The sequence below is a fragment of the Astyanax mexicanus genome, chromosome 17 (assembly GCF_023375975.1).
Source record: "Astyanax mexicanus isolate ESR-SI-001 chromosome 17, AstMex3_surface, whole genome shotgun sequence".
Lineage (NCBI taxonomy): Eukaryota > Metazoa > Chordata > Actinopteri > Characiformes > Acestrorhamphidae > Astyanax > Astyanax mexicanus.
In genome coordinates this window covers 46,220,783-46,247,975 of record NC_064424.1, presented here as the reverse complement: position 1 = coordinate 46,247,975, position 27,193 = coordinate 46,220,783, and the positions used below count along the sequence as shown (strand labels likewise).

Genomic DNA, 27,193 nt, shown 5'->3' with positions numbered 1-27,193 from the left:
CACCAGCGGGCCAGACTCCAGTCCTCCAGTATCACATTCCCCCAGGCCTCCAAACACACTGCTCAGCCTCGTCTGAACTAATCCACCGCCACTGATCTCTGATCTGAACTCAATCTGAAGCCTGGTGCTTCAGCGCTGCTCTGACTCCTGGCAACCTTCATGCTTCCAGGCGTAATTAGCTTTGTGGGTCGGGGCTCTAGTCTGGCTGTTGTGGAGCCCCTCTCTCCACAACATGATCCAGATATGAGCAATGAGAAGCTCACTGGATCATAAAAGAAGAAGCACCAAAGGATAATAAAATAAAGTTTCATTTCAATCAGTAAAAGTTCTTATCCAGCATTTCTTCTAAAATAAAGAGTATTAATAGTTAATAGGGCTGTGTATATTGGCAAGAGCTTGACGTTATGATAAGCAGCAAGATACAGTAGCTGTATTTATCCCTAAATACCAGTTTCTACCAGTTTGGGGTATCTCATTTTTCTTTACAAAACAGCTGAAGCTCATCCAGATTCTGTATTATACTCAGCAACCGAGGTCTTAGCAGAAGCGACTTGAGCCAATTCCTGTATTATACTTGGCAACCAAGGTCTTGGCACAAGCGAAGCAGGCCAGTTCCTTATATTTGCGGACGCAAATGCGAGTAATTTTTATTAAAACAGAAAACAAACAAACAGTAAAACAAAAACAAAACAAAAGACTTGTACAAAAAGAAACATAAACGCAAGCGGAACTGACAAAAACAACAGACAAGAACCAACAAACTAACACTGAAGACACAGGAGCTTAAATACACAGACACACAAGGCGGGAAAACAAACAAGAAACACCTGGTGAAAGGTAACAAAAAGGTATGATTCATATGATTCATATGAGGGTACGGTTGAGGTTAAAGGCATTCTATTACACTCCATGAAGTCTGGTTTTAGGCATTATTAGAGTAAAGTTGAGGCTGGTCTTGGATCAGTGTCAAACTAAACCCACCCCCTCTGTTCCTACACTCAGTCAGAGACAAATCCTGGAGCTGTCAGACTCTCATTAAAGCTGGGGCCCAGCGTTCCCTACACAGGGAGGGAGTCCAGCACTGAGCTCCATAAACCCCTTCAGATCAGCAGTGCTGATCCAGGACCTGTTACTGAGATCATTCCACACTGAGGAGGAATGTGACCCTGCATCAGCGTTCCTCAAAAACATGAGCAGAAAACAGAGGATAAAAGATAAAGTGGGCAATACTGTAAGACAAAAAGTACAGGGGTTGGACAATGAAACTGAAACACCTGTCATCATTTTAGTGTGGGATTTTAGGTTTCATGGCTAATTTGGAGCAGCCTGGTGTTCAATCTTCATTAATTGCACATTGCACCAGTAAGAGCAGAGTGTGAAGGTTCAATTAGCAGGGTAAGAGCACAGTTCTGCTCTAAATATTACAATGCACACAACATTATGGGAGACATACCAGAGTTCAAAAGAGGACAAATTGTTGGTGCACGTCTTGCTGGAGCATCTGTGACCAAGACAGCAAGTCTTTGTGATGCATCAAGAGCCACGGTATCCAGGGTAATGTCAGCATACCACCAAGAAGGACCAACCACATCCAACAGGATTAACTGTGGATGCTGTAAGAGGAAGCTGTCTGAAAGGGATGTTCGGGTGCTGACCCGGATTGTATCCAATAAACATAAAACCACGGCTGATCAAATCACGCAGAATTCAATGTGCAGTTAATTGCCTTTAAACCTTTAGTTTTGTTACGTTTGTCTAATTTTTACTTTTATTTTCAAACCAGCAGAATTTGGGTTGATTCCTGTTACTGATCTGGAATTATTTAGTGGAGTAGACAGAAAACAGACAGCTTCCCCAAGTGTCCTGTAAGAGATTTTAAAGCCCTCAATATTTTTTTTAGTGTAAATAAGTTATTTTTCTGCAGAAAAATATGGTTTTGTATCACCTACACCTATAGCCTGTATACAGGACAATACATGTAAATGGATTAAAATACATAAGTGATTCTTAATTATAATTATTAAATCTTTTTTTTGTTTTAACATAATGCTTAATTGCTTTATTCAGTTTTAGTCATAGAATATAAGTCTTATTTTGAGGGCCACAAGGCACAGTATTTTAAAAATGACCCTCATATCTCTTTCTCTCTTTCTCTTTAAGAATGTGATGAGGCAGCACAGTCCCTGTCTCTTTGTCTCCAGTATTTATGGGAGAGGTTAAGCAGGACAGTGTAACTAAAGTAATGCCCTCTTAAGCTGAACGGAGGGCAATGAGAGATTTATGGGTCGTGATTCCGGAAAGAGGGCCGTAAACTAAACGCAGGGGTTTTAATCAGTGTGGCTCCATCAGACTGACTGATTCTACTGGAGTTAACCTCTTGACCCCTGCATTGAAACGTATTTACAGTTATTAAACATAAGAATTATTAGTTCATGCTATAAATTATGCTTGTTTTACTGACATACAAAAACACCAACCTTTTTCTCAGTCAGCTTTATGAGGTAGAGTCACCTGGAATTTCAGGCTTTCAGTTAACAGCTGTGCTGAACTCATCAAGAGTTAATTACTTGAATTTATTGTCTCTTAATAAAGTGTTTGAGAGCATCAGTTAAAGTAAAGTTGTGAAGAGGTAGAGTTACAGGTATACTATACTATACTAAGTAAAGATTTAAAGAACGACTTGAAGACTAAATGAAGGTTAATCTATCCGAAAGTCATTTTTAAGAACTTTAAAAGTATCCTGCAAAGACCGTCTAAAACGTTATGATGATGAAACTGGCACTCATTAGAACTGCACCAGGAAAGGAAGAGCAAGAGTTTCCTCTGTTGTACAGGATAAGTTCATCAGAGTTACCAGCCTCAGAAACCACAAGTTAACAGAGTATTTTGGTTTGTTTAACACTGTTTTTAAGTTACTACATGATTCCTTATGTGTTCCTTTATAATCTGATAGATCACTTCACTATTCATTTACTATGTAGGAAACAAATAACACACAATTAACACACTTTTGACTGATAGTATATATTGTATAATACCTATATTAGTAATTACTATACCTACACTAGTCTAGACGTTACATACTTCAAAGAGCGTAAAGGGTTAAACCAGGCTCAGGCTTCTTATCTCCCGCTGAGTGGCAGCAGGGGAACTGGAACCATGTGGGTTCCACTGCCGTTACACGCACGACCGCGTCGCAAATGTGACGTCCGCTCCTGCGGGGTCACGACCCCTCTGCCTCCAGATTACAGGAGGGAAGCGAGCGTCTGGTGGAGCAGCTCTGCTGACTGAGATGGAGGAGGCAGGTCAGTCAAAACATCAAGGCTGGGCAGAGGTGACCCCCAGGGAAAGGTCAAAGCGTCGACTGAAAAAAAGCTCAGTGAAAAACAATGAAACTGAAGTCAGGTGGAAGAAACGGCTCTCAGAGGCTCAGGAGTGACCGGAGACGTTCTGCAGTCAAGAGTGTTTAAAGGTGTCGGTGCAGAGTGATTCATTACCAAAGAGCATTCAGGAGTGAAGCACACAAACCTAAAGTAGTGAAGCTACTTAAGGGTCATTATCAATATAACGCGTCTTTTGTTTTGAGCCCAGTTGTTTAAATCCATATAAACACTGTGTAACAATGCTATTTTTTTTCCGCCCTCTTCAAAGGACTAATAATGCTTTATTATATTGTACCTTTAATTATATTGTAAAATTAATATTAAAGCTCTACAGGAACACATGTGGAATTTAATTCTGTAAATAAAAAGTGTTCAAATAAACCAGAATATGTTTTACTCTTTAGATTCTTCTCAGTTTCAGATGTATCTTTGAGTTCAGATCTGCAGACTCTTGTATTGTATTTTAATCTCAGTTTCTTCATGAGGGAGAGTCAGTTTTTTCAGCGTCTTGAAGGAAGAAGGAGTTCCTGGAGGTGCTGAACAATAGTTGCTGTTTTTCTTTCCTTCACTTTGCTTTGAAGCTCCAGCTCATCCCAATTAAATCACCTCAAATTACCATCTCAGTTCATCAGGATTAGATCAGGAGGTTAATGTGGAGGAATTTTTTTTTTTACTGTTTTCTACAGAATTCCATATAATGTGTCCGTTAACTGTTTTCATGTCTTCACTATTATGTACATTTTTTAACAATGTAAAAAAAGAAATTAAATGAAGAAACTAATTTGTGTAACTTCGAGAAGTAAAAACTGAAACTGTTCATTAAAAAAACATTATTTATAGGTAGTGGAAAGTGTTTGTGCCTTGGTTTTGGTGATGTGAGATTTGGATGGAGCTGCTCAACCATGTAAACTCTCCATTCCATGAAGTTCTCTAAGCTCTACTGCTCTTGATCTAATCTGAAAGACATGGAGTTTAGAGGTCAAAAAGGCAAAAAGGTGGTTCCACTCCCAATATTACAGTATATACAGTTTTAGATGGGCATCTAACAGATTAAAGCAATTTTAAAACAAAAAAAGTATACGCTGAAACTTTTGACTAAACCAAGTTAAAATAGTTGATTTTTTATTTAGTTTGGTCTGGTTAGTTTCGCTCCGGTCTCTTCCACACTGTCTCAGCTCTACCTGCGATCTCCAGTTTCCGGACTACGATACCCAGAATGCACCACGCACTGACATCGCGACAACCTATTCACGATCACTTGACACTGCACACAGCACCTCCATGTAGTCTATCACCTGAGCATTGAGATCACCTGTTCACACCACTATATATAAACCCTCACTTCACACACACCTTTGCCGAATGTTTTCAGTCCTACAGTGTTTGGGGCTGAGCTGACCTCATACGTTTACCAGCTCTAAGAGAAGAAGAACTAGTTATGTAGGGCTTCTAATTAAGAGGGTGTGAAAGTGGAAGGAATGGGAATTATTGCTCTTCGTTAGAACAGATCATGTCTCGGAGGAACGCTACATCCGACTGCGTAAAAACCGCAGAGCGTCTGCGAGCGGGGACATCCGGACGACACGCATTAAAACACCTCCATCCTGGGTGGCCTGAGAGAAAAGAGGGATGTTTCTGATATGAAAGCGGAGGAAGGAGAGCAAGAAAAACGCACAAAAACACAGCCTGCACTCCTCCCCGCACACCGCGCTCCCTCGCCGTGAAATATCACCCGCGCCGGGCTTTCATAAACACTTTAATACGTGGCTGCGAGCAGCAGAGCTGTCTGTGATGAGGAGAAGATCTGGAAAATGAGAAGGAAGCTCTAGTATGGCCAGAGGGGCTGATCTGTGTGAGGCCCGGAAGAGTGAACAGACCGTCTGATCTGCTCCAACAGGCAGAGAGCTTTATTAATACACTACAGACCAAAATATGAAACATAATATTAAACTAAAACAGGAGAGCAGGTAGAGATTAGGGGGCAGATTAAGTGACAACATACATATTTAATAGAACAAAACTCTAAACACAAGCAATGCCAGGTTTTGTCACCTCCTATATTTTATGTGCATGTGCATGCATCAGATACAGCAGTGCTGCTGGATGATTTTTATTTATTTTCTAATTTTTCTTCCCATTTTCTCTCAATTTACATGGCCAATTACCCAACCCACTCATTAGGACTCCCCCTATCACTAGTGATGCCCCAAAACTAGCACACGCCTCCTCTGACACAGTCGCTGCGCTTTTCTGGAGGAAAGCGCAGCGACTCGGTTCTGATACATCAGCTCACAGACGCAGCCTTGTGCTGATCCACATCACCCTAGGAGTGATGAGGGGAAAGAGCGCCATCTATTGTACTCACCCAGAGAGAGCAAGACCAGCTGTGCTCTCTCGGGGCTCCATTAGCCGATGGCAAGCTGCATTAACAGGATTTGAATTGGCGATTTGATGCTGAAATTTCACTCACTGTCCTCTACCCTATTATAGTGTTTAGATTCTCTGCCTGAGATTTCCCACAACTTGTCTCATAATAAAAACTGATACATTCACCATATTCTCACACAGTATCTTACTTGTAGGTGAGGTCAGTCTTCTCCCAGCGTCCCCCGAACAGAACGAAGCGCCTGCGCCGGTGTCGTCCCCCGTGGTGCTCTCCTCGCTGGGCCTGGTGATGGATGCTGTTCCCCATCTTTGAGGGGAAGTCTGGAACTCCACATCGTCGTCTCTTCCAGTCAGAGTCGGCGCCGGGCAGAGCGCCGTGCTGCTGCGTCCTCTTCAGATCCGAGCTTTCCTTTACCGTGTCCTGATCGTACGAAAGTCTCCCTCTCTTCTTCAGACCGTAGTGCTGAGACTTCTCTGAAAATGACTAGAAGAACAGAGACAAGCCATTAATTACCCATCCTATATGATGATGGACTATTGAATATTGGCAAAAATGTTTATCATATGGACAGCATGCCTAATTCCTAAGCCTAATATAATCATTCTAAAAACTGGGGTGTTGGGTTGCTTTTCGGAGGAGTTCTTCTTCTTCTGGCCATGTCACGCGTCTTTACGTACTTATGTCACACATACAGCCTCTAAAAGAGCATCCGGCTCAGTTTTACTGAACGCGAGCAGCTGGTGGAGCAATGGAGACTTCAGAAGAGGAAACTCAGAGTAAAACCAAAGAAACAAAACCGAGTGCTCTCTCTCTCTCTCTGACTGAACATAACCTGGAATCGGATTTATCCACTCTGAAAGGAGACCACACCACACCCGCCCATGACCCCTCACAGAGTTTAAACACAACCCCAGCTGGCCACCAATGTCCAATAGATGTTAATTTCAGGTTGAATGTTGGTCATGAAGTCAGATGACAAAAAATGTACATCAGGATGTCTGCAGGGACACTAAATGAATTGGTGTCTGAGTTTTTGACAATCAATACAATATTACAAAACAAAATATTGTGATACAATACAATATCCATATATTTTCTTACACTCCTAATAATAAACATAATAAAACAATTACGAAAATAACGAAAATTAACAGAAAAAAAGATAAATGATATCCGAAAACCCAACAACGAAGAAAAAGTAGAAAAGAACAGAAAATTAAACAAACAAACAAATGAAATGATCTGTTTCTGGATCTACTGTGGATAATAGTTGATGGTATTTTTAAAACCTTCATGGAAAAAGAGGCAACTATTACAGTATAACATAAATATAAATACTTAAGGCTCACTACCCTGCATATTTTAGTGCTTTTCCTGCATTAATATAAGGCATAAATCAGTAAGGAGCTCTGAATGAGCTGAATAATTGAACCAGTGCAGAGTAGTGTACTGAGTGTATTGTGGGTATTATGAAATGTGGGTCACTGATAAAGATCCCAGAGGGACATACAGGGATCACTGAGGACAGAGAGACAAAAAGTCATGAAGGACAGCCGAGGCTGATGGTGAGTTGGGCCAAATTTCCTTTTGTCTTTATCTCAAACTTTAGATATTGCGTAAGGGTACGTTAGACATGAGTTTGTCCAAATGGTCCAAATTCTCATTACCGGCCTTTTTTTTTATCACAGAAAGAATTATCCCAGTCCGTTTCCCCTTCCCCATTTAGAGGAAATGGCTATGTTAATTGACTGGGAGGACAGATGGCTGGAGGGAAGGTATGATTACCCTCCTCCTCGTCCTCCTCCTCCTTCAGCGGCGCTCTGTAAAGTTGCTTTATTACAGTTTGCTGAGTTCACCACTGCAGCTGCCATGGGTCTGAGCACCTCCCCCTTCAACCCGACCCCTCTTTTCTCCCTTTGCTCTCCATTTCTGTCTTTCTTTCCTGCTTAACTCTTTGTTTGTTTTCTTTCTTTTCAAGTATTTATCTTTCCAGCATCCGCCTGAATGTATGATTGCTCGCTAACTACATCTCAAGTTTTGAGTTTTAAGTTTTGAGTGGGTCATAAGGTTATATCAGGTCAATCTTTCAAATTTTTCTTAAATCTGTCTGTTTCTCTTATAGTCCTTAAGAGAGAAGAAATGTGTCTTAACCCCTCAAACTCTTTATAAGGAGTACTCAAACACACTATATTGACTATAATGCCAAAAGAATTCGCTCACACATCCAAATCATTGAACTCAGGTGTTCCTGAATCACTTCTATGGTTCCATAGGTGTATAATAATAATAAAAGCAGCAGCTAGTTAAGCTGGGACTGCTGTCTCTATAAACATTAGTGAAAGTGTCTTCTAGGGTGTGTCTCAGGTCATTGTCGTGCTGGAAGACCCAGCCATGACCCATCTTTAATGTTCTGTGGTACTGTGATAGAATGCAGCACCTGTGCAACCAGTTCAGTCGTAAAATTTCACTACTCACAACTAAATATTCCACAGCCAACTGTCAGTAATATTATAACACAGTGGAAGTGATTGTGAGCAATGCTCACTCAATAGGATTTTGGCTCTTTCTTATGAATATTCATACATGCAAACATATTGCCTCTTATTGGCTAACAGCACTGCGAGGCAGCGAGATAAACAACAGTTAGAAATGTTGTAAAATAAAGACATTTTTACACTAATAACAGTCTTTGCAATGTCATATGTTACTTTACAACATGTGTAATAATGCCCTGCTAAGTGCAGTTCAGACACTGACCTAGTCTTCACCGGAGATCCTATTTAAACCTATAGTTACTTACCCACAGAGGTGGGTAGTCCAGGTCCAGAAAGTAAAATAATTTGTTGTTTGCTGGTGGCTCAACTGTACTTTATTTGTTTCTTAGCTCTGAATTACTGGGTAAAGTATATAAACACTGATGTGTTATTCGCACAAATAACACAGGAATGAACTGCATGCTGTTCCTAGCGCTGTTAGTTATCTCCTATCTGACGAGACAGCTCTGCCTGTGGGCGGTCCCAAGCCGAGGTGGGCGGGGCCGTGAATACTAATTCACGGGTTGATGTAGACACGGTGCTTTTCCTGATCGGCTTGTTTTTTTCTGAATATTTTCTTTTACTAGTTGCTGCAGACAATGAGGAAGAGGATGAGGAAGAGTTTCATCATGTGCAGCATCATATAAACAACTCAGAGAGACCTGCTGTATTTCAGAATACAAAAAAAAAACAAGAAAAAGAGGATTTTAGCGGAAGGAGAACTTTAAGTAAATACAGTATATTATTTTTTTGAGTGTGTAGGGCTGAATCATACGACATTTCATAAATGTACTTAATTTGCATTAAATTTAAGCACATACTTTGTGGTTCTGCTTAGAGTTTGAATGGAAAAATGATCATTTGTTAATTATTTAAATACAAAAAAGCGAACAATGCTGCATTTCATGCATATCAATCCGGCACGGGTTTACTGAGAACCAGTTTCAGTGAGGTAAAACCGAGCGCAGGTCGACATGTCGAGGCAGATGTGCTGAACCTGATATTGTGGTAAAAACATGCCCTCCGGCCGGCGGCGGCCATATTTAATCTGCAGCATAACAACTACCACTGAACCAGCAGAGCACCATATTTCAGGGCTTTATTTCAGTGGGAGAGTTGCTGAGTTAGCTGCACTCTCTGCATGCTTTACCCTCATTAAGTACGCGTGGAAAACACGGTTATAATCAGCGCTGTATCTAAATGAGGGGTTAGCCGCGGCGTGTTGTCTCTGCGAGGAGAGAGAGAGGGTTTTACGAGTGTTTACCGCAGCACTCTGGTGACTGCCCTCGCGGCACACTGGCCTCCGGGCCACTTAGGGAGCGGCGGAGGGATGGAGGAAAAACACGAGGGTGTCTCCGGTTCAGCACGGGTCAAATGCTACAGGTCACGTCCCAAATCAACACAGCGAGGCTGATGGAGGCAGAGCAAACAATACCGTCCATTAACCACAGAGCTCAGAGGCAGCTCTGACTGACAAAGACCTGAGCATTTAGTGCGCCGGTAATTTTTAATTTAATGTATAATATATTGGAATTACAGCTGTTAATCGATTCAAAAACATTATTTTTATTTGCTGTGATTGTTTGCAATTAATCACAATTTCCTAACAAGTTCTTAACTCTGAAATGTTTTCAATATATCTTACTTTACTTTTACATATAGAGTATTGAAAGTTGTAGAGTTAAGAACTTGTGATTCACTGCAAATAATTGTTTTCAATTTGTTTTGTATTCTTTATTCTTTATTTTTTTATTCATTCACAATTTGCTTATCCTTTCTTTTATTATTTTATTTGTTTTGTTTTTACTTTTAATTTATTAATTTGTATTTATTTTTATTACTCTGATTCTTATGATCTTAGTTCATTTTTATTTATTATTTATTATCACTCTAATAATTAAATTTTATCATTTACTTTTACTATTACTTTTATTTATTTATTTATTTTAAATAGGATAAATTCTTAATTTTTTATGGGGTAATTGTTTGTGGTCATTTTATTTAGATTTTCCCATTTTTTTATTGATATATTTTCATTAATCTATATTAAATGTATTTAGGTAAAATGTGTATTTTTTATTTATTATTATTATATATATTTTTTCTATTTATAATTTATTATCTAATGTTTTTAATCCCTTGTATATAGTAAATTGTATTTTATTGTGCATTGTAAATGAGGGTCAAACTCAATGTACTCCTAAGTGAAAATAAAGGTTGATTGATTGATTTTCTGAATTTCATTAAAATATTTTGTTAAACTAGAAAACTGGAAAAATGGACAAAACACCATTTCTTCTATACTACACCAAATGGTAAAGAGTTAAAAAAAATAGAGGTTTTACTCTAATTTTTCTTTTTTTCTATTTTCAAATTGACTTAAATTTATAGATAATTTTCTTTAGAGTCAGGTTGGTGTTTGAGGTCAGTCAGGCTGAAGAATGAGATGTTTCAGGGATTTCCTGAGGCAGCAGATTATCTGCTGTTATGACAGGAACGCAAATACATGTTACCAGAGCCAGAAATAACTACATGTGGAAGACTTAAGCTCAGAGTTGTAAACAAACCCTCAGCATGCTTTCAGAAACTCATCATTATTATCATCTTCTAACCATGACGAGGCCTCGGCCTGCAGAGCAGCGATACACAGTCAGGTGAGTAGAGGTGTAAACAGCAGGGCCTTATATAAACTTTACACTGGAACACAGAGAGAGAAAACAGAGATTTTACTGCTAGGCCTTTTAATCCGAATATGAAATTAAATGAGCAGTTTTAGGCACTTAATGAATTAATAAATGAATGAAATGGAAATGATATAGCGCATTTTTAGAAACCCAAGGACGCTTTACAATTCACACATTTTACACACAACCATTCATATTTAGCACTCATCCACACACCGATGAGAAACGGAGGCCAATAGCACACAGCGTACTCTCAACCGGAAACAACCATCCACCTGGAGGACTGCATCCAGCACTACAGCATTAACCCATTGACATTTTTTTGGACGAATATTTTCCCAGCTGGCATTGCAACGTCATATCGAGGCTGAATTAATGTTGAATCTCTTTTCATTCTATATAAATTCACTCTTAAAACACATGGTACTTCAAGGGTTTAGTTAGACAATGGTTCTCTATAGAACCACTAACAGTTAAAGAACATCTGCATTTGAAGGCCGAGTTAAGAATGAACTTAACTCAAATATTGTTCACAAACTTTACTTTCTACTCTTTTCTTCTAAATTTAGATATCTAAAGTCATATATTGATTCAAATTGATAAAATGCTAATTAAAATTACAATAAGGATCGTATTTCCAGAGTGACTCAATTGATAAAAGTAAAATGTAAGTATTTGGTTAACCTTTTTTTTTTTTTTTTTAAACCATCTTATATTTAACAATGTTGAAAAAAACTAGATTGAAAAAAAAAATACTGATATTATTTCACCCACGTTTCAATATTTAAGGTCTGGTCATGTGCCAACTGGATGCCAGATCGGTTGCCAAATATTCAGTGCATCACTATCATTAACATTCCTACCAAAAAGGCATGGCAGAGGTGAGGGGGTTTTTAGATGAGTTTTTAGTTGTCGTTCGTGTGGAGACAAATTTTACAGGATCCACCTGCACACAGTTCCACAGGTGTGTTAGCCAATGTCTGGCAACAGACCTGCGGGCCCTTCTCTGGATTCTCTCTGGTGCTTCACACAGTGCGCATTTCTGGCTTCGCTCTATAAAACAGGGCACTTCTTGCCAAGGAAGCCGACATGGAAGGGATTTATCACCTCATAGAAACATACGCACATCACCAGCTGAGGGGCTACAAGAGTCCAACAAGACAGTACTGTAGTTTTCTTTTTTGACATCTTTAGAAATGTTAAAACTACAGGGGTTGGACAATGAAACACCTGTCATCATTTTAGTGTGGGATTTTAGGTTTCATGTCTAAATTGGAGCAGCCTGGTGTTCAATCTTCATTAATTGCACATTGCACCATTAAGAGCTATAAGAGTGTGAAGGTTCAATTAGCAGGGTAAGAGCACAGTTCTGCTCTAAATATTGCAAAACACACAACATTATGGGAGACATACCAGAGTTCAAAAGAGGACAAATTGTTGGTGCACGTCTTGCTGGAGCATCTGTGACCAAGACAGCAAGTCTTTGTGATGCATCAAGAGTCACGGTATCCAGGGTAATGTCAGCATACCACCAAGAAGCACCAACCACATCCAACAGGATTAACTGTGGACGCTGTAAGAGGAAGCTGTCTGAAAGGGATGTTCGGGTGCTAACCCGGATTGTATCCAAAAAACATAAAACCACGGCTGATCAAATCACGCAGAATTCAATGTGCACCTCAACTCTCCTGTTTCCACCAGAACTGTCCGTCACCACAATCAATTATTGTGCTCCAAAACCAGGTGTTTCAGTTTCATTGTCCAACCCCTGTAACTCACACACATACTTACCAACACCTAAAAAATGCATAACAAAGCAACACTTGGTATTATTTAGGAACTTTATTTTATTTATTTTTTCCTTATGCTCATTAATTACTAAATAACTCTCTACCAACATTTACTATGATGTGCTGGCATTTGGGCACTGTTAACAACCGTCAGCTTATATTATATATTAGACCAACTTGTACTTTTGGAGCAGTGCCAAGTCCTGCTGGAAAATGAAATCCGCATCTCCATAAAAGTTTTTTCTCAGCAGAAGGAATAATGAAGTGCTGTAAGATTTTTTTCTCCAGGCTTGATAATTAAACACAGTGGATCAACACCAGCAGATGACAGACATGACTCTCCAAACCATCACTGATCATCAGTCAATTTTACTTTATTTCATTTAAAGGAAATCAAGAAACTAGAGTCTGGAGGAAGAGTGGAGAGATACACAGTCCAAGCTTCTCGAGGTCTAGTGTGAAGTTTCCACCAATCAGTGATGGTTTGCCACACTTTGAGCAGTTCCACTTCATCCCCAGTTTGGAGATACAGGTTACAGACTGCAGACTGAAGGCTCTCTGGCACTGTTTCAGCTCTTGTAAAATTACCGTACAGATGAAAAGAGGGAACATGTCGCAACAGGAAAGACGAGGCTGGAGAGAAGCATCCCCAGCTCACTCTGAGACATGAAGAAGTGTGTTCTCCATGATTTGGCCTCGTTCCCGATCTGCGGGTCTTCTGAGGATACACACAGTGATGGCATCCCATCCGTCAATGCTGTCCAGGGGGCTTTTATCAGGTGGTGTCGTCATACGTTCCTTTAACCCCCCGCAAACTACAACCACATGCAATCAAATGCAAGCGAATGCAGGCGAACGAGAGCGAATGAGAGCGAATGTGCCAGGTGTGGGGAAATACATCCGCTCAGCCCTTCACACACTTTCCACCCTTAACACACTTCACATCTGGATGGCAGCTTAAGTCTGAGGGTTACTCAGCATGCTTTTGAAAGCCGGCTTAGCGTGCTTCTTATCGCCTCATCGCAGAGCTCTGGGCTTTTATTGCGGACTACAAAAGCTCTGAACCTGATGCCTTCATCATCCAGGCTTCAGCTGCCACTTTCCCTCACTGCCTCTCTCCACAGCATGTCACTGTCCTGTGAATCCGCAGCGGAGACGGGCGATAAGGCCTATTCCCAGCAACTCAAGCATCCTCTGACAGATAAAATTAGGCCACACTCGAGATAAAAAACGAGCTCTGCCAGAGGAAATCAGTCTCGGGTAAATATTTACCCGCAGAAAGGCTTCCCGAGATCAGTGCAGCTCGGAGGTTGTATACACAAGTGAATATGATTACACCGCCAGGGGAGATTGTTTTAGTGGGAACAGGAAAAGGTTTAGGCTGATGAGACATGACAGATATGAAATCCGTTCAGTCAGTAGGACGTTCACGTCATCTACTCTATCACCGCTCTCCTGTCCACATCAAGGAGACACGATCTTTCTATAACGTTCCTTACTGTCTTGTAATGCACCTGATCCAACCAAGCAAGCGCTTCAACGAAAATACGTATTATCTGCAGCAGGTGTGGCAGATACCAACATTATTGAATTATTTTTTAGCAATTTAAGCTTAAAATATTAGCAGCTTCTAAAATATATTGGTGTTCCACTGTCTAAAGAAGGTAAAAATGGTATTTCTGCACAAAAAAGCTCTCTGCAGAACTGTTCAATTAGTGTAAAATCCTGTAATATTACTCCACTGCTTTTTTTAAATCCCATTTTCTCCCCAATTTACACAGCCAATTACCCAACCCACCCATTAGGACTCCCCCTATCACAAGTAATGCCCCAACACACCAGGAGGGTGAAGACTAACACACGCCTCCTCCAGCACATGTGAAGTCAGACTCCGCCTCTCTCTTTTTGAACTGCTGCTGATGCTGTAGCATTATCGAGTAGCATCACAGCAGCGCTAACGCTCGGAGGAAAGCAGCGCAGCGACTCGGTTCTGAAACATCAGCTCACAGACGCAGCCTTGTGCTGATCCTCATCACCCTAGGAGTGATGAGGGGAAAGAGAGAGCGCCGTCTACTGTACTGTACCCACCCAGAGAGAGAGAGCAAGGAAAACTGTGCTCTCTCAGGGCTCTGGCAGCTGATGGCAAGCTGAATGACCGGGATTTGAATCTGTGATCTCACAATCATAGTGGCAATGGACTACTCTGCACCCAATAATAAGTTTTATCGCAATAACAAAAATCAGCATTGTGTTTTACTATCCGAAGAGAGTTTTAAGACTAGAGTAGAGTTTAATTTTGCTCCCAAAACATATCGAATTCATATTTGGTGTCCAAGTCCATGTAGAAACTGTGAACTTGTCGTCTTCATGAAAGCAGTTTGAGAAAACTTTTGCGAAAGCCTGTTCGTTTGCACAGGGCAGGTTGGGTTCATACAGGCTGCTGGTGTTAAATTCTTACCCTACCGTCTGTGTGACGATCCTCAGCAGAAAGCAGCTCTTTATATGTTTCCTACAGAAGCACAAGTCTATCTACTGAGATTCTGTTTAACAGCTTCTACATGTAGTATATACAACTTCGAAAAAAGAAATCGCATCAAAATAGCAATTCCATCAATTGAATTTATATATATACGTACAGTACAGGCCAACAGTTTGGACACACCTTCTCTTTTTTTTAATTCGTTTTCTTGACTATTTACATTGTAGATTCTCACTGAAGCATCAAAACTATGAATGAACACATGTGGAGTTTTATGTACTTAACAAAAAAAGGTGAAATAATTGAAAACATTTTTACGTTTTATATTCTAGTTTCTACAAAATAGCCCCCCTCTGATTACTGCTTTACACACTCTTGGCATCATTCTCTCAATGAGCTTATCTCAAAGAGGTGGCCACCTGAAATGAAAAGTTTTCCAACAGTCTTGAAGGAAGGAAGGAGTTCCCTGAGGTGTTTATTAGCACTTGTTGCTCCTTTGTCTTCTTCACTCTGTGCTCCAGCTCACCCCAAACCCTAAATCTGGATTGGGTTCAGGTCCGGTGACTGTGGAGGTTCACCTCATTTTTAGTTAAGTACATAAAACTCCACATGTGTTCATTCATAGTTTTGATGCTTCAGTGAGAATCTACAATGTAAATTTCGGTCATGAAATTAAAGAAAAGGCATTGAATATGAGAAGGTGTGTCCAAACTTTTGGCCTGTACTGTATGTGACCTAAAAACATGCCACAGGACGTTTGCTCTAAATCACACAGTTCACCTTTAAAAGGCCTCCAAGCACATCGTACATCATCTGCGTGAGTGTATCTCCCATAGAGCAGATCTGGAGTAAGTGATCTCAGATTAAGCTCCTTTAATCTCTCTGTCTGTCGAGCCTGTTAAAGATGAGGAGCAGCATCTGCGTTCGGGTGCATTAGGCATTTGGCCAGGACCTTGATGAATATAGGATGGCATGCGAATGTAGACTTTCACTCTGTGATAAAGTTCATTAAAGCCTCTCTAAGCTGTAATTATCCCTGCAGGTAGGAGCATGTTTCTGGGATCGAGCTGGTGACCCAAAATTGTGTTTCAGTCTGTGTGAGACGGATTCCCATGCATGTTTTGCCGTTCCAGGGAACTGATAAGGTTTAGTACCGGACACAAGAGCTGCAGCCTGGGATTCCCACTGCAGAGAACAGAGGAGGAGCTGAGTGGAGATGTTTGTGGAAGACGAGACACAAAATTGAGCAGATTCACAAATACACTATAAGCCTTATTTGTGTTGGTCTGTCTTTGGTATCGTAAGATATCAAAAAATAAACCTTGCACAACTCGAAATGCACAAAAGTCATGTCCTAACTCTCTTTATTAATCATGGATGTGGTTAATTTTGGGTGTAACTGACTTTGGCATGTTCGTATCTTAACAGCGCAGAGCTTTTGCGACAGATACTGACCTGTAAAGATTGACCAGCAGCTCATTTGAAGTAACAGCAATGTTGTTTTATTTTTTTCTTTATTCTGTTTATTGTTGAGTTAAAATTTGGCTTTTTGCACCTATAAGAATGGATAGACTCTGACGACTGACTGTTGTCAGGGTTTAAATCAGTCAGTGGAGCTCCAGTGTTTTTCACCTCCAAAATGTATATAAACACACCAGAAAATTATCTGAACTCACCAGACCAACACACCTATCAGTGTAGATTTATTCCTAAACTCTGACGCTATTTTAACAGCACAGGTGCAAGGCCTGAAAATTGACTGTTAACGGGGTGAAAGATAGCAAAGAACATTGCACAAATACACCAGTACATAAGTACACCAATACAGACACAGGTTGAAAACCCCACCTGTAGAGTATTTCCAATAGAATAGTAATCTCTGGAGCAGATAAAGAAATATGGAACCATGTATATTTCCTGACCTTACTAATGTTCTTATCACTGAATAACCCTCACAGCAATGTTTCAAAATCTGGAAGAAAGTTTTTTTTTTTTTTTTTTTACAGATGGTAGAGACAGTTACTTTAACAAACAAGGACTAACAAAGATTTTTAATATCTTTCTAGCTACACATGATTTGGAGGTGACAGCAATGTGTAAATCAAGTAGCCCCTCCCATCTCAGTCATTTATGTTGAGATTTTTTTATCCTGTGAAAATTGACCATATAAGGGAATATTAAGGGAACGTTGACACGTGGTTTATTGTGACACAATTTCATAGGTTTCGATTTTTCTAAATTCAAACCAAATGAAACCAAACCAAACCAAATTAAACCAAATTAAACCAAACCAAGCCAAGCCAAGCCAAGCCAAGCCAAATCAAATCAAAACAAACCAAACCAAAACAAACTAAATGAATCCAAACCAAACCAAATCAAAACAAACCAAACCAAACCAAACCAAACCAAAACAAACTAAATGAATCCAAACCAAACCAAATTAAACCAAACCAAACCAAATGAATCCAAACCAAACCAAACCAAGCCAAACCAAAACAAACTAAATGAATCCAAACCAAACCAAATTAAACCAAACCAAACCAAATGAATCCAAACCAAACCAAACCAAGCCAAACCAAAACAAACTAAATGAATCCAAACCAAACCAAATTAAACCAAACCAAACCAAGCCAAACCAAAACAAACTAAATGAATCCAAACCAAACCAAATCAAAACAAACCAAACCAAACCAAACCAAAACAAACTAAATGAATCCAAACCAAACCAAATTAAACCAAACCAACCCAAATGAATCCAAACCAAACCAAACCAAGCCTTATCAAACCAAACTAAATTAAATCAAACCAAATTAATCCAAACCAAATTAATCCAAACCAAGCCAAATCAAACCAAACCAAACCAAATTAATCCAAACTAAACAAAAGTTATCCAAGTTTAACTCATTAACTAATTTTGACCAGCGCAACCCAAGTTTTGTCTTCCTAATAAAACCTTGGTATAATGTGTCAGTTCACCAATAGTGAAACTCTACTGTAATATTATACTGGGAATCTGTGTTAAAATCCAAGTTCATGTGCAGGAAGTGCAATAAACTCTGCCTTCACACTAGAAAGTAATGTTGTGAAATAAGTGAAATCATTACATCCACTCTGATTAAGCTTATTCTGCCTACTTATAGCGAAATAACAGAAAACAAATGGTATTCTGAACATTTTTATACACTGTATTCACTTTCCACAGGTCGTTATGTTTAAAGATCAAGAAAGCTTAAGCCTGAAGCCATGCTGAAGCAATATTTGCTCACGGATGGAGTGTTTCATCACTCAGCCATTTGCGCAGCATGTTCAATCAATTACGGCAAACCCCAAAGCCTCTCGTTAACCAACATCTGCAGATCGGCTTCTGCGCTTTGGTCGAGCGCTCTTAGTGATGCTCGTGTGGGTGTTTTTAGAAGTGCATAGCTGCTGGGGGTATATAAGTTCTTTGTTTGGACCAAACGCATGTAGAGATGCCTCCAGAAGGCCCTTAGTGCAGGCCGGTTTCTTATTACGGGTTGCACGTTTTTTTAGTACACAGCAGCTATCTTGTTTTTTCCTTTTTCTCTTTGTCTCTAGAGTTTGCTCATTATGATGTAAGAAAGAAAACATGTAGAGTGAGTTGTCGTGCAGTTTTGCAGACGGAAATGTCTTGTTGATGAGGTCAAGGGACATTGTGTAGACTGATTGGAGCTACTGGAGCTCAGATAAGCACTGTACATTTGTGGAGAACAGACAGAAAAACACTGCATAATGCAACAAAAAAAAACAACGTCCAAAAACAGATGACCACGTCCAGTTCAGTCTAATAAAGACTCTTTATGTCAGCCAAGAACAGAAAGCTGAGGCTGCAATGGGCAGTTAAAGAAGACTGAGGAAATCTGGATTTCTAAAGAGCTTCACAGATTTTGGTGCCAACAGAATAAGGCGTTCACAGTCCAGACAGGTGGAGGTAACGTGATGGGATTGTAGTTTTTATAGCAATATGAGTTGAACTAGAACTACAACAAAATAAAGCTGCAGTAACCATATACAGCAACAGAGGAAGCTCTTCACACTATAGACTGTGCACACATGACATAACAAGGCTGGAGTGAGGTAGACTGAGGTAAAGCGAGGTAAAGTGAGGTAACATAAGGTAGCGCAAGGTAAAGTGGAGTGATTTAAGGTGAGGTAAAAAGAGGTAGAGCAAGACAGAGCAAGGTAGAATGAGGTAAAGAGAGGCAGAGTGAGGTAGCATGAGGTAAAGTGAGGTAGAGTAAGGTAGAATGAGGTAAAGTGAGGCAGAGTGAGGTAGCATGAGGTAAAGTGAGGTAGAGTAAGGTAGAATGAGCAAAAGTGAGGTAGTGTAAGGTAGAATGAGGTAAAGTGAGGTTGAGTGAGGTAAAGTGAGGTAGAGTGAGGTAAAGTGAGGTAGAATGAGGTAAAGTTAGAAGGTAAAGCGAGGTAAAGTGAGGTAACATGAGGTAGCGCAAGGTAGAGTGAAGTGGAGTGGTTTAGACTGAGGTAGAATGAGATAAAGTGAGGTAGAGTGAGGTAGAATGAGGTAAAGTGAGGTAGAGTTAGGTTGAATGAGGTAAAGTGAGGTAGAATGATGTAAAGTGAGGTAGAATGATGTAGAATGAGGTAGAATGAGGTAAAGTTAGAAGGTAAAGCGAGGTAAAGTGAGGTAACATGAGGTAGCGCAAGGTAGAGTGAAGTGGAGTGGTTTAGACTGAGGTAGAATGAGATAAAGTGAGGTAGAGTGAGGTAGAATGAGGTAAAGTGAGGTAGAGTTAGGTTGAATGAGGTAAAGTGAGGTAGAATGATGTAAAGTGAGGTAGAATGATGTAAAGTGAGGTAGAATGAGGTAGAATGAGTTAAAGTTAGAAGGTAAAGCGAGGTAAAGTGAGGTAACATGAGGTAGCGCAAGGTAGAGTGAAGTGGAGTGGTTTAGAGTGAGGTAAAAAGAGGTAGAGCAGGGTAGACTGAGGTAAAGAGAGGCAGAGTGAGGTAGAATGAGGTAACATGAGGTAGAGCAAGGTAGAATGAGGTAAAGTGAGGAAGAGTGAAGTAGAATGAGATTCACAGTGAACGCACACACCAAACAACTTCTTATTCTGAGAAAAACGAGAACAGCCAAAACAAGCGTCGAAAAACTTTAAGTAGTTTAAACTTTTTTATGATCTTATTTTTTTGTGTTTTACATCAATATCTCGATATTCAACAGAATTATCACACATCGCTATTTTTTGCCTATATTATAATATCTTGGCCCGGTTTGATGCATTAATGATCTAATCAATCTAATCACTGGAAGCTGAAATGCTGCAGGTGATGCAGAGGCTGCGTCGGGCACAGACTCCACTGCTGGAGAAGCGCAGCCTGGCCTGTTCCGTCCCGAGCACAGCCTCAGCAGCTATCTCGTTCCCTGGCTTTTCCCTGTGTCAGCAAACAGACGCTTTGTTATTCTGCGCTGCATGCCAAATGACTTGCCCCTGCCTGCATAATCTCCCTCTGCAGCTTTGTCAACAGTCAGGAACAAATTGAGAGCACATGCTCTGCGTCTCAGCAGCCTCTCCGAGCCTAATTCCTGCGTTACTGAGGGTCTGGGCTTGATTTGTCGCAAACTCCGGGGGTCTGGGACTGTTTTGACGTCAGGTGTTATTCATATTCGAGAGAGAGAGAGTGTGCACGAGAGTGTGATGACAGGCTCTGAATGAAAGGAAAGTGTTTATAAGCACTAATGTCTTGTGTATACGTGTGCTGTGTCGATTTGGAGTCTGGGGTCTGTGATCGCTCAGCGCTTCAGAAAGGTGCACTTTTTCCAAAGCTTGGAAATGGGCTTGGACCTCATCCAACTGGGTTAAATCAGCCATCTGGGGCTGCTGCTCTTTGTCGGCCTTCTCCAGGCCTGGGCTACGAGAGGAGTTTTTAACACATCTGTGCAAAACAGATCTGTGCAAAAGTTTTAGGCACCCAAGCGCATTACTGAGAATGATTTCTCTTAGCAATTAGAGAGTTTTTGCCAGAAAAAACAACATATATTATTCGAGCAGATGCGAAAAACATAAATTGCAGTACAATTTGATTCAAATTTCTAATTTCTAAGAAAATAGCTAAGCTCTAAAGAATGAAGCTTGGTTCCATTTTTTTTTCTAGACACCCCCAACCAGTGATCACCTGATTCACCATCATTAAGGACTGATTTACCTGTTAAACCAGGTGTTGATATGATGAAAACTGTTTATAAATAATACTAAACTCTAAGACTAAGTTTTAACAAATGATTTTTACAATATGAATCAATCTCTATTTGCATGGTTCAATATTGATTTATAAAAAACATGAGATCAATCTTTAAAATAGAAAAAATTTAATAAAATTCTTAATATGAACAGTAACATTTTATTCTTTTCAGACCTGAAATATCTATATAGCTATTTATTTCAACTGCATTAGAAGCCTGTGTGTAATATTTTATATTTGATATTGATCTTTTTATTTCATAAACCGTCCTTAAATACTACTAAACTACTGTTTTTCCAGTGTTTTTGCAGTGGGCGGGGCCATGCGATTGTTTCATTGGTTTATAAACTTGTTCATTATCTGGTTCATGGTCTATTCTGATGGACGACAGCTCTAAAATAGTTTTATGTGCAACAAAACATTTAAAAAAAAACAAAGAAAACACATGATGTCCATTGTAATGGATGCAGGATCTAAAAGGGTTAAATAATGGTAGGTTGAGAATTCCTTGTAATACAATATATATCCCTAAATTAATCAATGTTGAATTCAGTCAAATTGAATTGGGAATTGAGTCAATTTGGCACCATGATACCCAATATACCCAAGTAGAGTTTTGGAGATGTTTTAATGAGCACACTGATGTAAAACTGGCACTTTTTGTATAAAACCCAATTATATTTGTTATAATATTATTTACTGACTAAATAAACAACTGTAAAAGTACTGCCCAAATAAGAATTGTACTGTAAAGTGAAATATACGTATATGACTTAAATGTAGGCAAAATAAAAAGGCTTCAATAAGGAGAAGTTTGACTCGATAAACCTGAACTGTACGCCGGAGGGGTTTCCGATGCTGTAAAACACTGAAATAACAGAGCCTGCAGTGAAGAATTTCAGTGCAAGAGTAAACAAGTCATGGTTTTTGTGAATGAAAATAAACTGAGCTTAAATGACGGAAGTTTGGAATGAAAGTTTAACCCAGTGGGAAATCCAACAAGGCCAAGCGTGCACACTTATGGGTCGATCTTTGAAGCTGCAGTTCACCTCTATAACCTCTATAACCTCTATAACCTCTATAACCTCTAATTCTGATCTTTACTGCTAAAACTTAATTATTAGTCCTTAATCATGTTAATCTGAGCTAAAGCTAAAGCTAAAGCTGCTGTTTCCATGTGAGTCAGCCAGACGTCTTCCTGTAACAGTTTTTTTTTTTTATTTGAAGGTGTAGGAAACAGTACTTGTGTTTAATGGTAACAGGATGCTGGAACGGCCATCCCTGCTAATCCTTATATATTATTATACATTAATTCTAAAAACTGGGGTGTCGGGTCGCTTTTTGCGAGAGTTCTTCTTCTGGCCAAGTCACGCGTCTTTACATACTTACTTTACGTCACACGTACAGCCTCTAAAAGAGGATCCGGCTCAGTTTTACTGAACGCGAGCGGCTGGTGGAGCAATGGAGACTTCAGAAGAGGAAACTCAGAGCTCAGTAGCTCCTCCATTCACTCGTAGTAAAAACAAAGAAACGAAGGAGTGAAGTTTCTGACTGAGTGCTCTCTCTCTCTCTCTCTCTCTCTCTCTCTCTCTGAACATAACCTTGAATCAGATTCATCCGCTCTGAAAGGAGACCGCATCACGCCCGCCCAGTTTAAAATGATTCCTCTGCAAAATGATTCTTCAGTGCATTTACCCATTCTCACCCTAAATCCCCCAAATCCCAAAACGTACAGACCTCAGCTCTAAATAATGCAAACTAATAATTAAATATCAACAATAGAGCATTATTGATATTTGCAAAACAAAATATCAAAAATAAAATAAAACAAAATAAAATTTTCCTACACCCCTAGTTACTGCCCACATAAACAGCTTTTTTAGACGTCATTTCTCAGGTGCCTTTTTGCTGCACATGGATACTTTATGCACATTTTCTGCTAAAATAACAAACTCAGCACCGCTAAGTCCAGAGACGCTCCTACTGACCTGCTGACCCACGTCTTTCATTTCCAAACACTCCACTAAGCTGAAGAGACTCAAACATACCAAAGCGCACCCTCTGCCCTTCTCCTAAACAAACGCATGCTCTGTCCAACCTGTCTCTCCACATTACTGATCTCAAACATGCTTCAGTACATGTGTGTGTCTGTCTCTCTCACACACACACACACACTCACACACACACTCGCCTACACACTCACAAACACAAAACACAAACGTTTGGTAAGTGGAGCCACAGTTTTATACAACATGTGCAAATGGCTACATAAAGCACTTTATGGGTTGGATCTCGTTACTGCATTCCTTGTTATGCAGTATTATGCAGTTGTGTAAAAGCTATGCAGGTTACACAACACTGAGAGAAGCTCAGGCAGGTGAGGACACTTCTGTCTGTAAATCAATCTTCTGAACCGATTATAGAGAGCAAAACAGCAGTAGATGTACATACAGAGAACAGCAACAACAATATCAGTACAGTAAGAGTAACATTACAGGATAAAGTATATAAATAAAAACAAAATAAAAAAGAGAGTTTCTGAATCAGTTTCTCTGATTTTGCTATTTATAGGTTTATGTTTAAGTAAAATTAACATTGTTGTTTTATTCTATAAACTACGGACAACATTTATCAGATCATTTAGTTGCAGCTTTCAGACCTCAAATAATGCAAAGAAAACAAATTCATATTCATAAAGTTTTAAGAGTCCAGACATCAATATTTGGTGGGATAACCAAATAACTGTTTTTAATCACAGTTTTTTGTCATGCATCTTGGCATCATGTTCTCCTCCACCAGTCTTACACACTGCTTTTGGATAACTTTATGCTGCTTTACTCCTGCTGCAAAAATTCAAGCAGTTCAGTTTGGTGGTTTGATGGTTTGTGATCATCCATCTTCCTCTTGATTATATTCCAGAGGTTTTTAATTTGGTAAAATCAAAGAAACTCATGATTTTCCAGAGCTGGATATGTAATAGTATTAAATTTCCAATTGCTAACTCAAATTAAGCAAAATATAGACTTATATATAGTGTTGTGCTGACGAAATGAATTTAATTATTGTAAAACAACTGTAATCATAATTAACATCAGGTGAGCTGCTCTTATTGTTGAGAGAAATGACTGCAAAGTACTGTGTGCATGTTTTTTTCTGTTTTTTTTTTCTGCCTAAGCCAATAGTTTAACAGTATAGCTTCTCCAGCATGTATATACATACACTTGGGCTGCAATGTTTTGGGTCACCGGGTCAGATGTGCCTTGAGGCAAAGCTGAAGCTGACAGTGAATGAAGCGTTGGGTAAAAATACAGTACTGTAGCTCTCACTTGTGCACCAAAACAGCTCCAATCTATTGAGGCACGAATGTTTAGAAAAGTCACCATTAAAAGTCTGCTTAAATTCATCTTAAAAAAATATAAAGAATATCATCATATTTTTCACCTTAAAAGAATATCTTGTCTCTTAATATGTTTAATAGCACCAGTGGTAAAGTTGTATACAGTCAATCTAAAATATTTTAAGAATGTAACATTAAAAGACTCTCAAAAACGTTATGATGATGAAACAGGCTCTCATCAGGACCACCCAAGGAAAGGAAGACAAAGAGTTTCCTCTGTTGTACAGGATAAGTTTATCAGAGTTACCAGAGTCACAACTTTTATCAGAGCACCTAAATAAATAAATTCTTTATGTGTTTAGTCTGGATCACTTCAGTATCATATAGGAAAACTAAATTTAATGAAAAGAGTGTCCAAAACACAAATTTTGACTTGCACTTTACTGTATATCCCACATCTCGACAGATAAGATTGAGACCACTTAATCAAAGTTATTCACATGTCATTCACCTTTCAGTGGAATGGTTTATATGCGTTCCAGACATGTATCTCTTTCCTGCGCATGCTTTCTCACATTTAAAACACTTTGGGAAGGAGAATACGTTAAACTACAGAGCTTTAAGCACCGAAATCGCTCCTCGCACCCGCGTGCGTAATTACGCACAGACACCAAATCAAACGCGCTCTCGTTTCACGACCCAAAAACAACTACTTTTAAAGGGTTTTAAACAGTGAGACTCACCTCTGGCTCTGTGTACCGCTGGATGCTCCCTCTGCGCGCGACCGGCAGGGACTGGACGCGCAGCGCGCAGTGGAGCACCACGGCTCCGAGGAGGAGGAGGAGGAGGCTGGAGGAGAGCATGCTTTCTCCACACCGTCTGCAGAGCCCCGTGGCCATGGAGAGCCAGACACCAGCTGGCCCTTTACTATAAGAAGAGGAGGAGGAGGAGAGGGAGAGAGAAGGAGAGAGAAAGAAAAGGAGAGAGAGAGGAGGAGGAGGAGGAGGAGGAGGAGGAGAGAGGAGCTCAGCTCAGCTCTGCTCCGTTTCCAGTGAAGGAGTGCGCCCTGGCGAGGGCTTATATACTCCCTGCGCTCCTTTGTCTCCTCTTCACTCCAGCTCTCTCTCTCTCTCTCTCTCTCTCTTTCTCTCTCTCTCTTTTCTTCTACTGAAGGCTGGAGGGACACGCAGCTCACGTGATCCAGGGAAAGAAAAGAAAAGAAAGGGAGGCTGGTCTTCCTCGTGCGAGAGGGCGCGCGCGCGCGAGCTGCAGCAGAGATGCGGGTGAGACCTGCATGGCTGTATTGATGGTAATGGTGCATGGCTGTAATGGTGCATGGCTGTAGCGTGATGATGCGCTGTTATGACAAGCTCGTGAAAAGTGGTGCACATCGATTTTACTGGATTCAGATGTTTCAAATGCAAACGATTAAAAAAAAAACTCAACAATTCGAATCATTTCCACATTAATGAAACAGATTGCATCAACAAAAAGTGCTGCCAAGAGCGAGTATAGCTGAAAGATGGCTCGTGCAATATGTGGTGATGTAATGTCTTTCGTAATGTGTTTATTGTAAATGTTATTAGATTATTATGCACATTATGAAATAGTGGATGGATGGATTCAGTCAGAGCTGGCCTATAGATAGAGGTGTGAAAAGTATAGATACATGAGTTAAAAAATAAGTATCAACTCAAGCTTTTAACTCTTTCAGTAAAAGTGTAAAAGTACTGGTTTTAAAAGTACTTAAAGTATAAAAATAAAAGTAATGTAAGAAAACCTGTTGGAGGCTGGAAAAGATTTGAGACTGGGAAGGAGATTTACCTTCCATCAAGACGATGACCCTAAACATACAGCACTACAGAGCTACAGTGGAATGGTTTAGATCAGAGAATATTCATGTGTTAGAATGATGTAGTCACAGTTCTAAAGGCCTAAATCGCATTGATCTTCTGTGGAGAGACATGAAAACTGCTGTTCAAAGACGCCCTCCATCCAACCTGACTGATCTTCAGCTGTTTTGTAAAGAAGAATGGGGTAAAAATCTGCAGCTGTAATTGCAGAGAAAGGTGGCTCTTCTCTAGTATTAATATAGGGAGACTGAATACTTGTCATGTCACACATTTAAGATTTTTATTTGAATACAATTTTAAAAACCATGCATTATTTTCATTTCACTTTATATTTTTGTGCTACTTTGTGTTGGTCTATCACTTAAAATCTTAATTTTTAGTTTAAAGTTGTGGTTGTAAGGTGACAAAATGTAAAAATCTCAGGGGTATAAATAATTTATTTATTTACCTCTGTCCATACATTCCTTTTTTTATTCCATTGCTCAGAAAGTGGCGTGCTGGAGTTGCCACTCCCCCAACCCT

The 27,193-nt window shown here is 39.8% G+C and overlaps 1 protein-coding gene across 1 annotated transcript in view; it reads right to left on the bottom strand.

The window, feature by feature from the left end:
- The window catches only part of mmp11b (matrix metallopeptidase 11b), a 40,308-nt gene extending 14,406 nt beyond the window's left edge, over nt 1-25,902 (bottom strand). The window contains exons 1-2 of the mRNA XM_049466361.1: nt 25,562-25,902; nt 5,960-6,252 (exon numbers count right to left, since the gene is read on the bottom strand). Coding sequence (XP_049322318.1) covers nt 5,960-6,252; nt 25,562-25,717 — 449 coding nt within the window. The 5' untranslated portion in view covers nt 25,718-25,902. The remainder of the gene's footprint in view (nt 1-5,959; nt 6,253-25,561) is intronic.
- Between the last annotated feature and the right edge of the window lie 1,291 nt (nt 25,903-27,193).